The following is an 18,461-nucleotide window of genomic DNA, read 5'->3' on the forward strand; positions in this document are numbered from 1 at the left end:
CCTACATAGGTGGTGATTGGTATCCCATGTAAACCAAGTTATTCAGCCTCTTTTCTCTGCTAATTTTCTAATCCCTCTCTATCTGTAATTAAATAAGTTATTTCCAAGGACACCGACTCCGTCCCCACCTTCGAATCACCCTGGATCCACTGGGGCTGGACCCCGGCAACCTAATCTGAACAAAACAGTTTTCAGTACAGGAAAATAACTTATTAGTCATACAAAATATAGGAATAATTTATTCACATTTAAGGCATTATCCATTAAAAGCTAATATTTTGTCAATAAATATTGTGCTACCTCTTTGAGTCATTCAACAGTTGTCTGTTTCTGGGCAAAAGTAATAGTGAAGAGTCTCAACAGGATAAGGGAAAGCCTCCTGTCATCTCTTAGTTGAGCAACATCAACATCTCTGATATTTATGGCAATTTCTGTACCTATGAGGAGTGTTGCAACAGCAAAGGACATCGAACAGGCTGAGATCTACTATGGAAATAAAAAGAGACCTGGGAGAGCCTTTACAAAGTGCTACCAACCTCGGCTCCAATCAGAGTCTTTGAAGAATACAGAGGCATTGCTTTAATCTTTGTCATTCCAACACCATTAAGAAAGCTTAAGAGTAGGAAATAGGAGATGAAAGCAATCAGTTTTTTTCAGGGAAATTGTACTGACTGTGGAAATTAGTCAGAAGCTAATCTTTTCCACCAAAAAAAAAAAAAAATGAAGATCAAGATACATTGACAACCAGTGATTTGTGGGAGTAAACTTGAAAATTAGAAGAAAATTGCTGATAGGAAGATAAGGAAGATGACAAGTATGAAATAATGGTTTGAGGTAGACTAGGTATGAGGTAAACCAGAAAGATGTTAAGGACAAGAATATTTTAAGGGAGGCTACAGAAATTCATGGAGAAGGTGATGGCACCCCACTCCAGTACTCTTGCCTGGAGAATCCCACGGATGGAGGAGCCTGGTAGGCTGCAGTTCACGGGGTCACTAAGAATTGGACACGACTGAGCGACTTCCCTTTCACTTTTCACTTTCATGCATTGGAGAAGGAAATGGCAACCCACTCCAGTGTTCTTGCCTGGAGAATCCCAGGGACTGGGGAACCTGGTGGGCTTCTGTCTATGGGGTCGCACAGAGTTGGACACGACTGAAGTGACTTAGCAGCAGCAGAAATTCAGGGGCCAACAGGTCAGTTCTCTCAGTAGAACCATGGCCAGTGAGGCCAGGAGAGATGTGACTACAACTTTGTGTTCTCTTTGTTCTGTTCCTACAAGGACAAGGGCAATGTTATTCAGTGTACAAGGCGGCCTGGGAACTGTACTGGGCTGAAGGACAATAAAAATTTATACTTTTTGAGTGAAGGCCCCCCAAAAGAAGAGAGTAAGACATTCTAAAGATATTCGACATGCAAATACTCAAATTCACACACCAAGAGAAGATAGTACATGGAAACGGTGAGAGCAAAGTCTACAGCACAGTTGTACTTATTAAGATGATGAGAATCAGAGAAAAATTACAAAGGCAGTCTGATAATCTTCACCCATTGGTGAGGACCAACATGATAACTAAGCAGCAGGCCAGAAAAATTGGTGATAAAAAGATGTAACGTCCAGAACTAATACCACCATCACCCCACCCCACCGCCCAGTGTTGAAGCCTTGATGCTACTAGGTGTGAGGTACACTAACTAGATGCCTGGGTATCACCTCAGATTTTGTTGGAAATGGAGAGAACCACCCACTCTGCCTTCCAAAAGGTCTACTTAATCAGAACTTTCATTTTAACAGGATTCTCAGGGACTAGTGTACACATTAAAGTTTGAGGAGTTCTGAACTGGGAAACTTTACTAAGGCCAGGTGAAAGATGATTGTATTTTGTATATTATACTTAATTCCATCTCTGCCTGTTAATTAAGTAAAACAGTCATTTTTAACGACTTTATTTTCAGTGACTTTAATAATTAGTTTTCTATTCAAAGATTCATCTGAGAAATTGGTAAATGACTTAGATACCCCTCTCCCATCCCATCCACTCACCCTTACATGTAGATGTAATTTCAGGATACAGTTTAAAGCCCAGCCACAAATCCCAATTTAAGAAGTGTGCTTAAAGAATCCCAAGCACTCTTCTACAGAATTGCTAATTAGAAACCACCTGAATGTTTTTGGACCCAATCCACCATCTGGCTTCTCTCTTGGGGACTAGCAGGGTTTCTTTTAATAAAGACTTTGAAAACACCAACATATGTTTACACACTTTAGGGCCCTGAACCAGACTGCCCTAATACAAGAATTGCCAGGCAACCAAGTTCTACCCTTACCAAGATGACAAATACAATGTCAGCTACCAACTGGAATTCCCAATTAAAGCTTTCAGTCACTTTTAGGCATCTAGACATTTTGGTATTATTGTAAATTATCTGCAAGTTTTGGTTTATTAAATTCTAATCCTCAAGATTGTGATAATGGCTAATATTTGATATTTATTATACACTGGGGAAGTAGCCCCTTCTCACCCCCAAATCTATGTCTCTTTCTTTCTTTCTCCTGAAAATAACTTTATAAGTTAGGTATTTTTGTCCCTAATGTTAAAATATGGAAACTGAGACTTACTATGATAAATTATCCAAAATTATAGATAATAAGTAAAAAGAAACTAGTGGAGCCAAAATTCACATATAGATCTAACTTACTGCAATCTTAGAACTTTACCAGTCAAACTAAAGACTACAAGAGTCTTTAGAATAACTTATTTAGGAAAAAAACTGAAAAACCAATGCATTTCATTATAAAATGAAATATTTCATCAAATATTTCATTTGATGAAATATTTCTTCCATTTTTTCTTACTACACTACTTTTTTCCCCAGAAAGTACATCTTTTAAAAAATCTGTAAAATAATTTACTCTGATTTATTTAGCAAATTATCACCATAATGATAAATTTCTGCTTATCAAACTTATAAATGATTAATGTCAAATAGGAAAACAAAATGTCTCATATAGATTGTGTAAAGTTGGGAGAAAACTCATTTCATTTTTAAATTAGATTATTCATTTTGTAGCAGCTGATGAGTTTATGAAGTAAAGCAAAAAGTGGCATCAAAAACCTGAAGTCTATAAATTTTAACTGACTCTTCTCTGTTGACCTAACTTAATTGAGGTTACTTACAACGTGAGCTCAGATGCTTTAATCATAAAACAAACTATGTAGCTCAAATTATATAACAACATGGAATCTTTCTAGGTCAATAGCCTGAAACAGTCGTCCACAGTAAATTAATTTTATAACATTCTATAAGGCAAATAGGGAGAGTAAGATGTTACCACATAGAGAGAGCCTGCCAGAAGAATGTTTTTCAGTATATACCCTCTACTCTGTGAGGTAGTCCTAGTCTTCATTTTCTCGAACAATAATTATTTACATCACATTTTTTAAAAAGGGCACAATAAGAAGCTATCTATAGATGGAAATGGTGAAAGGGAAGGAGGGAGAGATAGGGAACAGATAAGCATGGATTTGTAAACACTCTGCCAGAAGTTTTAAACATTAAATGACCCCTAGAGAAGACTGTTTTGAGATTTTTACAAATTTTTATTTCTTATTATAATAATAATGGTATCCTCCTATTAGCATACTACTTTCCAGTTGGCAAAGAATATTTAAAGTATGATATAAACCTCACCCTATCCTAGGAACTCATATTACCTCTTTTAGAAAGGAAAATTCACGTTTGGAGAGGTTATACATTAATTGTCAAAGCTCTTGAGTGAGAAAACTTTTGGAAACTAGGTTTTCCAGGCTCAGATCTCTCTCTAACTATCAATACTACAAATGTTAAATTTGAACCAAAGTATTCAGCCTTGTCTCCAAGGTTCTTTCGATAGGGTTGTTTTACCTGTAATTCAAGTAAGCTAATACAGACAGAGTTTCCATTAAGGTTCAGTGAATACAAAGATAACAAATACAATCTCTGCACTCAAAAGCCTTCTCAAGCAGTATGGAAGAAGATATAATACATAAACCAGGAACTGCAATTCATCATGACTTCCTTAGAATATGTGTGAATGTGCAAACTAGTGAACTGGACCTTAATCAGATGGACTGTATGGGATGTGAATTAAATCTCAATACAGCAGGTAATTAATAGAAAGTCAAACAAACAAAAAATATGTTAATAAAAAGATTTTTGTCTCCCAAAACCTAAGATAGCCACAGGATTACTAATTACCATGGACCTTGGATCTGACTTTCAACAATACAATCTCAGCATTTTGGGGTACTGTTTTTGTACAAAACTATTAACCTCTCCGTCTAGTTAAGGCTATGGTTTCTCCAGTGGTCACATATGGATGTGAGAGTTGGACTGTGAAGAAAGCTGAGTGCTGAAGAATTGATGCTTTTGAACTGTGGTGCTGGAGAAGACTCTTGAGAGTCCTTTGGACTGCAAGGAGATCCAACCAGTCCATCCTAAAGGAGATCAGTCCTGGGTGTTCTTTGGAAGGAATGATGCTAAAGCTGAAACTCCAATACTTTGGCCACCTCATGCAAAGAGTTGACTCATTGGAAAAGACCCTAATGCTGGGAGGGATTTGGGGCAGGAGGAGAAGGGGATGACAGCGGATGAGATGGCTGGATGGCATAATCAACTCGATGGACATGAGTTTTAGTGAACTCCGGGAGATGGTGATGGACAGGGAGGCCTGGCGTGCTGCGATTCATGGGGTCACAAAGAGTCGGACATGACTGAGTGACTGAACTGAACTGAACTGATTAACCTCTAGTCAATAAACATTCAAAGTTATGGTGCTTTATGTGTAGCAGTCCTAATTTCATTGTTGTTTCAAGTAAACATTGAATTTTTGAGATTTACTTTCCTAACATAAATATTTTACTTCACTGACTAAAATTACTGCTTATTTTTTTAAAGCAAAGGTAACATAAAATAAAATATCCAATAGTAGCACTAATATTGTTATGTAAGCAAAGAGAGAGGCCCTGCCCAAACAAAACATTCCCTGGTGGCAGAGCCACTGTGGAACAGTTCCAAAGAGTCAAGTTCCTGTGAAGTGTGGGCTGGATTCCAGCTGCCCACTGCCCAGCTTCTGATTCAGTGTGAACTTTTCATTTTAGAACATACCCAACATCACACAGAAAATGATCACAAATGGAAGTTTCCCCTACCCACTACTCCACTGAGCTGGGATTACCTGATAAAGTCTTCATTACCTCATAGATAAGGCATAGAGATTAAGTAGGTTCTATTTACTAGATATCATTCTAGGCAATATAGATATGTTGATAAAAATCACAGACAAAAAAAAATATACATAGTGGTATTGAAGACAGATAAGAAGTAAGCATAAGTAACTAAATAAATAGGATAGTAATTAGTTGCTAGGCAGAAGGTTAAAATAAGGCTATTTATGGAGGTGACTTTAGATTCTGAGCAAGTGCCATTAAATTGAGTCCTACAGGGCTGCTGGAGAAGAAGGTTAGGAAGAGAAATCCAGGCATTAGACCACCTGGCAAAAAAAAAAAAAAAAGCCTGAAGGCAGGAATGAGCTTCAAGTGTGTGAGGAAAGTAAAGGAATCCATGATAATTCTCTGTGTTTCATTTAAGTAACTGAATGAATGGTGGTACCAGTAGTTGTAATCGGGAGGCAAGGGAAAGAACCAGGGGAGATTAAGAATTCTGCACTGAAGTGCTGCAGTCCATGGGGTCGCAAAGAGTCCAGCACGACTGAACAACTGAACTGAACTGACCAGGCAATCAGGAGGGTGGTGATGTGTCAGGGATAGGACTGGAGGAGTAAATGCTATCTGAAGAAAGATACTGGTCTAGTGGACTGGTGGTTACTGTCTGATTTAAGATGCGTAAGATGCACTTTGGGTCCCAAAGAGACAATCAAAACGGAGTGGTATAAAAAGATGTGTTTGAGCGGAGGCAGAGGTAAAGAAAGCAGGATTGATTAATACAATAGAGAAGGAATGCTTCACTGCAGAAAAAGGAGTTTGCATCTCTGAGCAACATGTGGTATAAGTTTAAGGATAAACCCTAACTTATTTAATTAGATTTTACCAGAAAACCAGGTATTAAAATCTATTGTATACCTTCTTTTTTGAATAAGGAAAAGTACAGTATGTTTCCTCTGTGTGGCCTAGTAGCAAGCTTACATTTTAGTAACACAAAGACAAACAAACACCTACAACAACAACAAAACCGTGGCACAGTGAGCACCAGCTCCACCAATCTATCTGCCATGCTGACGTCTGTTCTTAGCTGCCTATGTGAACAGGATACGTCCCTCCTGAAATTCTCCATGGGCTCTTACTTCTGTCAGCAGAGAGTTAAACTCCTCACTGTGGCCCATAAGGCACATGCTCGGTTCAGTTCAGTTGCTCAGTCGTGTCCGACTCTTTGTGACCCCATAAATCGCAGCATGCCAGGCCTCCCTGTCCATCACCAACTCCCGGAGTTCACTCAGATTCAGGTCCATCGAGTCGGTGATGCCATCCAGCCATCTCATCCTCGGTCGTCCCCTTCTCCTCCTGCCCCCAATCCCTCCCAGCATCAGAGTCTTTTCCAATGAGTCAACTCTTCGCATGAGGTGGCCAAAGTACTGGAGCTTCAGCTTGAGCATCATTCCTTCCAAAGAAATTCCAGGGCTGATCTCCTTCAGAATGAACTGGTTGGATCACCTTGAAGTCCAAGGGACTCTCAAGAGTCTTCTCCAACACCACAGTTCAAAAGCATCAATTCTTGGGCGCTCAGCCTTCTTCACAGTCCAATTCTCACATCCATACATGAGCACAGGAAAAACCATAGCCTTGACTAGACGGACCTTAGTCGGCAAAGTAATGTCCCTGCTTTTGAATATACTATCTAAGTTGGTCATAACTTTTCTTCCAAGGAGTAAGCATCTTTTAATTTCATGGCTGCAATCACCAACTGCAGTGATTTTGGAGCCCCAAAAAATAAAGTCTGACACTGTTTCCCATCTATTTCCCATGAAGTGATGGGACTAGATGCCATGATCTTCATTTTCTGAATGCTGAGCTTTAAGCCAACTTTTTCACTCTCCTCTTTCACTTTCATCAAGAGGCTTTTTAGCTCCTCTTCACTTTCTGCCATACGGATGGTGTCATCTGCATATCTGAGGTTATTGCTATTTCTCCCGGCAATCTTGATTCCAGCTTATGTTTCTTCCAGTCCAGAGTTTCTCATGATGTACTCTACATATAAGTTAAATAAGCAGGGTGACAATATACAGCCTTGACGTACTCCTTTTCAGAATGAGGTTCGTGACATTGTACAGGAGACAGGGATCAAGACCATCCCCATGGAAAAGAAATGCAAAAAAGCAAAATGGCTGTCTCGGGAGGCCTTACAAATAGCTGTGAAAAGAAGAGAGGCGAAAAGCAAACAAGAAAAGGAAAGATATAAGCATCTGAATGCAGAGTTCCAAAGAATAGCAAGAAGAGATAAGAAAGCCTTCTTTAGCGATCAATGCAAAGAAATAGAGGAAAACAATAGAATGGGAAAGACTAGAGATCTCTTCAAGAAAATTAGAGATACCAAGGGAACATTTCATGCAAAGATGGGCTCAATAAAGGACAGAAATGGTATGGACCTAACAGAAGCCGAAGATATTAAGAAGAGGTGGCAAGAATACACAGAACAACTGTACAAAAAAGATCTTCACGACCCAGATAATCATGATGGTGTGATCACTAATCTAGAGCCAGACATCCTGGAATGTGAAGTCAAGTGGGCCTTAGAAAGCATCACTACTAACAAAGCTAGTGGATGTGATGGAATTCCAGTTGAGCTGTTTCAAATCCTGAAAGATGAGGCTGTGAAAGTGCTGCACTCAATATGTCAGCAAATTTGGAAAACTCAGCAGTGGCCACAGGACTGGAAAAGGTCAGTTTTCATGCCAATCCCAAAGAAAGGCAATGCCAAAGAATGCTCAAACTACCACACAACTGCACTCATCTCACATGCTAGTAAAGTAATGCTCAACATTCTCCAAGCCAGGCTTCAGAAATACATGAACTGTGAACTTCCTGATGTTCAAGCTGGTCTTAGAAAATGCAGAGGAACCAGAGATCAAATTGCCAACATCCGCTGGATCATGGAAAAAGCAAGAGAGTTCCAGAAAAACATCCCTTTCTGCTTTACTGACTATAGCAAAGCCTTTGACTGTGTGGATCACAATAAACTGTGGAAAATTCTGAAAAGATGGGAATACCAGACCACCTAACCTGCCTCTTGAGAAATCTGTATGCAGGTCAAGAAGCAGCAGTTAGAACTGGACATGGAACAACAGACTGGTTCCAAATAGGAAAAGGAGTATGTCAAGGCACATGCTGGTCCCTGCCAATTCCTCCAGCCTCATTTTCTTGCTACTTCTTGCTCACAGAATCAGCTAAATTCTCTTCTCAAATATGCCTTGTGCTCACTCTACTTGCTAAGTAAGGCACTGTCCTCGACCAGAAAGAGACAGAGATGCTTTCTGCTCATCTCTTCCCAAAGTGAACTCCTACTTATAACTCCAGTTTTTTGTGAAGATAACACTTCCTCAGAGTAGGTTCCTCTAGAAAACCTGCCTTACTCTTTGTCCCAAGTCTGAATTCAGAGTTTCAGCTCTAGATAGCCCATCATCTTTCAGTTCAGTTCAGTTGCTCAGTCATGTCCAACTCTTTGCAACCCAATGGACTGCAGCACACCAGGCTTCCCTGTCCATCACAAACTCCAGAGTTTATTCAAATCTATGTCATAGAGTTGGTGATGCCATCCAGCCATCTCATCCTCTGTCATCCTCTTCTTCTCCTGCCTTCAATCTTTCCCAGCATCAGGTCTTTTCAAATGAGTCAGTTCTTCACATAAGGTAGCCAAAGTATTGGAGTTTCAGCTTCAGTATCAGTCCTTCCAATGAATATTCAGGACTGATTTCCTTTAGGATGGACTGGTTGGATCTCCTTGCAGTCCAAGGGACTCTCAAGAGTCTTCTCCAACACCTGACTATCCCACCTGGTGACTGTTTGCATATTTGCAGCTGTCCTCCATAATATTGTCGAGGGCAGGGACTATGGCCAGCTTGTTCACTGTTGTATCTTCCATACTGAGTGTAGTCTGGGTATTTAGCATCTAGGGCCTTAATATACATTGAATACGTGCAAAGAAAACTTTCTACAAGATTTTAAGTTCCTAGAGAGCAAGAACCCCAGGCTGGTTAAACATTCTATCTTCACCTCTAAACATAATGTTGGGTGCTCAAAGAACCTTCAGTTTTTCAGCTGAGAGATGTATCTTCCTCGCTTTACATTCTGTGATTTGTGTATATTGAAAGTGGAATTTCTGGTGAAGTGTCCTGACATTGTCCTTGTACCAGCTTTGGCCAGATTTTAACCTGCACATTTTAAGATACCATTTCTAAGTCTATGAAGACAAATATCTGAACAAGTATCACTCATCCACCCTCTTGATGTAATCTAATTTATGCCATAAAATATTACTCATCTAAACCTTAATCTACAAAATCTCACTATTATCCTGCAACTTAAACCATTTTATTAAAAATATATGTATCTCTTCAGTAGTTCTAAATACTTTGTGATCATTATCTTTCTACAATGTTGAATTAAGTTTTAGAACTAAACTGATCACAACACTCAATGTTTTGATGCATCAACTCTTCACATTTAAAACCAAGAACACAAAATCAGAATTTTAAGTTTAAATATTTGTAATTACCTTCTAGTGCATATTTCATATCTTGAGCAAAAAGGGTCCACATAATTTCAGCACTTATTTTTCCCATGTTCAGCTCTTGAGGAAACCTAAAACCAAACACATACATTAGTAGATCAAAAAGAAAAAAACATGTGACTGAGAAAAGAATACACTTTATATTGCATATATATCACAATCATTATTACATAGTTTATACATACTTTTACTTATGAGATTTCTCTTTATCAATTTCAACGGTATGGAAAAAAGCTATACATGAGTGTGGTTTTTATCACAACAGCCATTTTTCTTGAAGCAAACTTGAAGGCTTCCATTCTGTGCTGTGCTTAGTCATTCAGTCATGTCCGAATCTTTGTGACCACGTGGACTGTAGCTTCCAGTCTATATTTGCTTAAAGTAAATTATTTTATCAAGATTCCTCACTCCTCTGGTGAAATGGTCCATGGTAGACCTCTTAGTCAGGATTTCAGAATTACCAGGCAGGCCGTGTTTTTTAGATCAAACAAGCTTAAGGCAAAGACAATATTCCTACTGCTGCTGAATACAAATTCTGTTTGTATGTATTTTCAATCTCATGATAAAGCTCAAAGTAATGTAAGCCAGTGGAAATAATTTCATTCATTATAAACACTCAGCGCTTGCTAGTACATAAGAAAGTATGTTCTGTTCTGACAAATATATACAATAAATTATATGCATATTTTTATAAAATGCATATATAAACAAACTATAATACATATGTATTACATACACATATATACACACATATAATACATATACATATATAATACATAATATAATATTAATATATAATCCATATATAATCCATAATAATGTATGTATATGTATAGAAGGATGTGTGTATATACACCCACCCACACACATATATATGTAAAGTAACAAAAGCAGCTCTCACATTCATTTATATCTTTGAGTCCAAATCAAAAAAAGAAAAAAATAAATAAATATGATCCTGAATGGGATATAAAGAGTTACTTAAATAAATATGACCTCAGGATAACCTTAACGAAGAAAAGACCATGGTTCCTACGTACTACTTCACCAAAGCAAAGTGTGTTTTATCAAATGTTCTTTCCAATTTCCATCTATCAATTTATCTAATTATTTCAACTGATACTTTAAAACTTAAATGTGGATGCATATTTATTAAGCACTTAGAACACTTCCTATGATCAAAAAATTAATATAACCTACATATACACAAAATTAGTTTTCAACAATAAATTTTAATCTATTAATATACAAATAACCTTAAACAAGTAATTTATTTCAAAAGGTTTCATTTGTGGATAAGATATCAGCCCTGGGATTTCTTTGGAAGGAATGATGCTAAAGCTGAAACTCCAGTACTTTGGCCACCTCATGCAAAGAGTTGCCTCATTGGAAAAGACTCTGATGCTGGGAGGGATTGAGGGCGGGAGGAAAAGGGGACGACAGAGGATGAGATGGCTGGATGGCATCACTGACTCAATGGACGCGAGTATGAGTGAACTCTGGGAGTTGGTGATGGACAGGGAGGCCTGGCATGCTGCGATTCATGGGGTCGCAAAGAGTCAGACACGACTGAGTGACTGAACTGAACTGAACTGATAGACATCCCACAATTTGTAGTATGTTAATTTTTATGTAATATATACACAGCAACAAAACTATAAATGTATAGTTAGAGTGATTAAGCTCATAAAATGAGAAAATTATGTTAATTTTTTGAATCCAGAAAAAAGAATGTATTAATTAAATGTATGGTGGTCTGATACAAAAAACAAAGACACTGTACAAAAAAGTAAACTAAACCACATTCTCTCTCATAAAATTGATGTGGAAATCCTCAAAAACAAGTGACAAATTCAATCTTGCAATATATACATGGATAATACATCATGACCGAGAAACTTATCCCAGAAGTGCAGCATGGGTTCAACACTGAAAAATGAATCAGTGTAATGTATCATTATTAACAGACTAAAGAGAAAAACTTTATCATCTCAATAGATGAGTAAAACATATTTGGCAAACTTCAACATTTGTTCATGCTTAAAAACAAAACAAACACAACAAAAACTATGAAAACTAGGAATTAAAGAAAATTTCCTTAACCTTATAAAGAGAATCTGCAAAAAACCTCCATCTAACATCTTATTAATAAAAAGATCAAGGCAATGGTTTTTACTCTCACTCTTCCTACTAAACATTGTACTGGAGCTCCTAAAGATTGCACACAGTCAAGAAAAAGAGCAATAAAAGAGGCATACAGATAGCATAGGAAGAAACACTCTATTTGGAGGAAAACAAAAATCTAAATCCTCAAAATACTACAAAATAGTTACTAAATAGGTTCAGCAAGGTTACAGAATACAAATTCAGATACAAAAATCACTGTATTTCTATAGTCTACCAATGAACTATTGAAAATTGAAGTTAAAATAAGAGTTCATTTATAATAGCACCAAAGTATATTGAATATTTAGGTATAAATCTAAGGATATATATGTACAAGATTTACATAAATAAAACTGCAAAGTACTGAAGAGAAACATCAAATAAGATCTAAATAAATGGAGAAATATATTGTATTCATGAATTGAAATACTTAATGTCATTAGAATATTAATTCTCCCAAGCTGATTTACAGATTCAATGCAATCTCAGGCAGAATTCTAGCAGATTTTTTTCCCATGGAAATTGACAAGTTCATTCTAAAATTTACATGGTAAAGCAAAAGAAATAGAAGAGTAAAACTGGTGTTTATTAAAATAGCTGAAGGTTTTACATCATCTGTCTTCATATCTTACAATGAAATTACAGTAATTAAGATATTATATCTTCAAGGTCAATTAATTTTCAATAAAATGTTATATTAATTCAATGGAGAAAAGGTAGTCCTTGCAATATGTCTGCTAGAGTATTTAAATATCCCTATGCAAAAATAAGTAAACCTCGACCCAAACTTCACAACATACAAGAAAAAAAAAAATACTCAGAATGAATCACAGACCTAAATATAAAGCCTAAACTAAAGATTTTCTAAAAGAAAACACAGAAAATCTTCTAATCTAAGATCAGGCAATGGTTACTTAGATCTGTCACAAAAAGTGCAAACCATAAAATACTGATATATTGGACTTTATGAAAATTAAAATCTGCTTTTCTAAAGATACTGTTGACTAAATAAAAAGAAAGGCAACTGACCTGCAGAACACATATCTGATAAAGGACATATCTGGAATATACAAAGTACTTTCAAATCCCAATTAAAAAAAAATTACCCAATGAAAAATGGGCAAGTGATCTGAATGATAATTGAGCAAAGAATATAATTAGATGGAAAAATAAGCACATGAAAATATGCTCAACATAGTCACTGCTGCTGCTGCTGCTAAGTCGCTTCAGTCATGTCCGACTCTGTGCGACCCCACAGACGGCAGCCCATCAGGCTCCCCCGTCCCTGAGATTCTCCAGGCAAGAATACTGGAGTGGGTTGCCATTTCCTTCTCCAATGCATGAAAGTCACTAGGTACTTTCAAATTAAAATTATAATGTGATATCACTACATGTCTACTAAAACAGCTCAAAATAAAACAAAACAACACCTGATAATATCAAGGGCTGGTGAAAGTATACAGATGCAGAGAAGTTTGAATTCTGATATAATGCTGCTGAGAATGCAAAATATGACAGTGCCTTTGGAAAGCAGTTTGCCAATCAAGTTAAATATACACTTATCAACAGTCCAACTCCAGGCATTTATCTAAGAGAAATGAAACATATTTTTACAAAAACTATATATGTTGAAAGTTACTCTTTCAGTCAATGAATGGATAAATAAACTGAGCTAGATTCGTAAAACTGAATCCACAACCAGAACATCCTAAAGGAGATCAGTCCTGGGTGTTCATTGGAAGGACTGATGCTGAATCTGAAACTCCAATACTTTGGCTACCTCATGTGAAGAGTTGACTCATTGGAAAAGACTCTGATGCTGGGAGGGATTGGGGGCAGGAGGAGAAGGGGACGACGGAGGATGAGATGGCTGGATGGCATCACCAACTCAATGCACATGAGTTCGAGTGAAGTCCAGGAGTTGGTGATGGACAGGGAGGCCTGGGATGCTGTAATTCATGGGGTCGCAAAGAGTCGGACAGGACTGAGCGACTGAACTTAACTGAAGCAAAAAGAAGAATAAAAAACTGATACATGTAACAATGTGCATGAATCTATCATAAAGATACAGAGAAATTCACGGGGATAAAAAGTTCTAATAGTAGGTTTGGGCAAGCAGAGAAGGGAATTGAATTCAAGGAGGCATATGTACAAATAAACCTTCAATCAAGTTTGTAATATCTTATTTTAGAAAAAAATATAAAAATTTTATACCAGTAAAATAAGAGGTAATATAATAAAAATGAGTGTTTACATGTTTAACATTTAATAAGAAACATTAGTTAATAAGTCACTATTAATTGAAGGCTAAGTACTAAATAAAACACACACAATCCTTGCCCCTCAGAAGTTTACAACCTAGTAGTAGAGATGGCAGTAAAAACAAATATATATATTACATATATATATATACACATACATATCATGTTCATACACACACACACACACACACACACACACACACACACACACACACAGTGGCTCAGATAGTAAGGCGTCTGCCTGCAATATGGGAGACCCAGGTTCGATCCCTGGGTTGGGAAGATCTCCTAGAGAAGGAAATGGCAACCCACTCCAGTATTCCTGCCTGGAGAATCCCAGAGACAGAGGAGCCTGGTAGGCTACAGTCCATGGGGTTGCAAAGAGTCGGACAGGACTGAGCGACTTCACTTCACTTCTTCACAAAGAAGCTAAAGCCTGAGAAGGTTGAGTTGGTTGTGGAAAAAAGTAGTTCTAGAAAACCAAGAGTTTGGAGAAAACTCCTCCTCCTCCTCACTGGTGCTTAGGGGCTGTGAGAGAGCAGCTTATTTTCAATGGAGAGTCACTCTGCAGCCTGTACAGAGACGGGAACCAGCAGTATGAACAAGTTTGGCAGGAGAGGATTCAGAACTTCTGTTATCAAGCAGCAATAGTGACAGGAAACTTGATGTATGCTGTGAGTGATGGTGACTGCCATGATATCAAAGAAGAGCAACATGAGGAACAGGAAGATGGATCGTAAATAGCAAAGGAGAATGCGGAACAGCAGCTGTAGCTGAAAGGAGGCAGAGGAGCTAGAGCAGTGAGCCAGGGCAAGAAGAGCCAAAGATATCCTGAGTGGACTGGCTTTATATTCTGCTGTCTACACTTGGGCTGATGTGATCTTAAGAAACAAGGATCACATCAGTTCAGTTCAGTTCAGTTGCTCAGTCGTGTCTGACTCTCTGCGACCCCATGAATCGCAGCACGCCAGGCCTCCCTGTCCATCACCATCTCCCGGAGTTCACTCAGACTCATGTCCATCGAGTCCGTGATGCCATCCAGCCATCTCATCCTCTGTTGTCCCCTTCTCCTCCTGCCCCCAATCCCTCCCAGCATCAGTCTTTTCCAATGAGTCAACTCTTCGCATGAGGTGGCCAAAGTACTGGAGTTTCAGCTTCAGCATGGGAAACAGACAGGGAAACTGGAAACAGTGTCAGACTTTATTTTGGGGGGCTCCAAAATCATCACAGATGGTGACTGCAGCCATGAAATTAAAAGACGCTTACTCCTTGGAAGAAAAGTTATGACCAACCTAGATAGCATATTCAAAAGCAGGGACATTATTTGCCAACTAAGGTCCGTCTAGTCAAGGCTATGGTTTTTCCTGTGGTTATGTATGGATGTGAGAGTTGGACTGTGAAGAAGGCTGAGCGCCCAAGAATTGATGCTTTTGAACTGTGGTGTTGGAGAAGACTCTTGTGAGTCCCTTGGACTGCAAGGAGATCCAACCAGTCCATTCTGAAGGAGATCAACCCTGGGATTAAGGAAGAGAGTTCCAGAAAAACATCTATTTCTGCTTTATTGACTATGCCAAAGCCTTTGACTATGTGGATCACAATAAACTGTGGAAAATTCTGAAAGAGATGGGAATACCAGACCACCTAACCTGCCTCTTGAGAAATCTGTATGCAGGTCAGGAAGCAACAGTTAGAACTGGACATGGAACAACAGACTGGTTCCAAATAGGAAAAGGTATACGTCAAGGCTGTATATTGTCACCCTGCTTATTTAACTTACATGCAGAGTACATCATGAGAAACGCTGGACTGGAAGAAACACAAGCTGGGGTCAAGATTGCCGGGAGAAATCTCAATAACCTCAGATATGCAGATGACACCACCCTTATGGCAGAAAGTGAAGAGGAGCTAAAAAGCCTCTTGATGAAAGTGAAAGAGGAGAGTGAAAAAGTTGGCTTAAAGCTCAACATTCAGAAAACGAAGATCATGGCATCCGGCCTCATCACTTCATGGGACATAGACGGGGAAACAAGGATCACTACTGTGCCTAAAATAAACATCAAGGACTACTACCATATAGCACAGGGAACTATATTCAACAAAGGAAAAGAATCTGAAAATTTTATATAGACATATAACTGAAGCATTCTGCTGTACACCAGAAAGTAACACAATATTGTAAATTAACTATATTTGGTTAAAGAAAAAAAAAAAGGATCACAATGGAAAGGCACGTAGTATAGCACTAAGTAGAAATTACTCAACACAATAAAGCTGAGTATATGAGGCAGAAGAATATCTAGTGTAACCATTCACAGAGGTTACTTGAAGAAAGTAAGATTTGCAGGTACATTTCAAGGAGGATAAAGATTAATTGGTGGAAGAGATAAACTACGCAACCCCAGTAAACGGTTGTAATTACCATAAGAAAAGATTCTCAAAGCGACTTTTAAAATTTTTTCGTTTAATCTAGACTTTTTAATCAGATAACTTCCAAACAGAGAATCTAAAAATAAGCTATTTATGTCAGGATTTTCTCAGTTGCATAAGCAATGTCAAATTTGATTTTCATTCTTGTGAAACTAAGGTTTAAGGGTTCTCATTATTACTGTTGAGGATTTAACAAAAACGTAAACCAAAACCAAACTACCATTTAAAATAAAAACAACGTACTAGAAAAATATACACTCGATATATGAAAGGCAAAGGGATACTACTACTAATATAAGAAGAATTGTTATAAATCTGAGGAAAAAGAGAAATATTAGAAAAATGGCTGTGATTAATGGACAATCTAAAAAGAAAAAAAAAAACCCACAAAGACCTAGCAAACATAGATAAGAGATTCTTACCACTCTAATATTCAAAGAAATTTCAATTAAAATAATAGTAAAACTTTTTTTACTAAGTAGATTTCAGGCTAGAAAACAAGCAAGAAAAAAAAAAAAAAAGAAAAGAAAATTCAGGACCTGTCTGCATCTGATTTCCAAAAGCCCGACTCTCTACAAGTTTTCATGCTATTCCAATACCTGAGTTATTTACACTCCCTTCTCTCCTGTGGCTCAGGAATCCCCCTCCATGGATGCATCATCATGGTGTTATATGAAATTACAGAATAATATGCAACTTAAACAAAACGAGATAGGTCTGCCTGTACTGACATGAAAAGATAAATGTCAGGCAGTTTTAAGCAAACAAGGAAAATTATAGGTTAGTATACATATTATGAGCCTGTATTTTGTAAAAAAAATAAAAATAAAAATAAATACTATTAAGTGAATTTCTATGCTTATATGTGCAGAAAATAGTTAGAAAAAATACACCCAACTACAAAAAATTTGTAAGGCATGGGTAAAGGGAGTCTTATTTTGGTTTTACTTTTTTCTTTTCTTCACAAGAAATGATACATAAGCATTAGAACTTTCATTTTCTACTTCAAATAGGCCTGTGAAGTTGAATATGATTATTTTAGAAAATATGAACATTTACATGCATCCTGAAATAAAATCAAATGGAATTTTACTAAATACTATGTGATTCTTTTAAAAAGTTAAATAACATTCATTTATTGCTCACAAAATTCATTTTGGTTGTTGTTATTCTCATTTTACAAATGAAGAGCTGGTAGTCAGAGCCTTGAGCTGATTTTCCAAAGCTCATGAACTCTCCAATAAACAATCAGCAAGTATTCAATTTTTTTTCATACTTAGAAGAAAGACAAACATAACTTTGACTATACTCATTTTATACTTAGGGATATTAGGTATCAAGAAACATGTTCTAAAACATGAAATAAATCAATGACAGAATCAGATATAGAGCTTATGCTTCTTGACCATATTTTTTTCATTCTTTTTCTTATGACAATAATAGAAATTCCCAAACATTTATGATGTCCTTACAGCTAGCTCTTTTGTTTAACGTATTGATTTTTCTTTAAAATATGTACAGTTCAAATGATTAGCTTTATATTTTCTGCAACAGTCTAAATTTAAATCTCAAGATTTACTTGCCAAGCTCTGCTTCCATGTAGAAGATAATCTCTGGGGTTTGAGATATCATTAGAAGTTTTGCTTATTGTGTATTGACAGGGCAGCTTCAAACTTGGTTTTCTTACTATTACCAATGGAAATAATAGATATCCTTGTGCTAAAAAAAATTACTCAAAGATCCTTTATTTACTTAATAATTACACAGGTTCTTTCAAAGTCTATATTTTTATTTTACTTTACTACCCCTCTAGGGTATTTTTGG

The 18,461-nt window shown here is 37.2% G+C and overlaps 1 protein-coding gene across 1 annotated transcript in view; it reads right to left on the reverse strand.

Moving 5' to 3' along the window:
* UNC13C (unc-13 homolog C) overlaps window positions 1-18,461 on the reverse strand; it is a 706,632-nt gene that overhangs the window by 200,351 nt on the left and 487,820 nt on the right. Inside the window, exon 21 of the mRNA XM_060417920.1 lies at window positions 9,769-9,854. Coding sequence (XP_060273903.1) covers window positions 9,769-9,854 — 86 coding nt within the window. The remainder of the gene's footprint in view (window positions 1-9,768; window positions 9,855-18,461) is intronic.

The sequence above is a fragment of the Ovis aries genome, chromosome 7 (assembly GCF_016772045.2).
Source record: "Ovis aries strain OAR_USU_Benz2616 breed Rambouillet chromosome 7, ARS-UI_Ramb_v3.0, whole genome shotgun sequence".
In the NCBI taxonomy this organism is placed as follows: domain Eukaryota; kingdom Metazoa; phylum Chordata; class Mammalia; order Artiodactyla; family Bovidae; genus Ovis; species Ovis aries.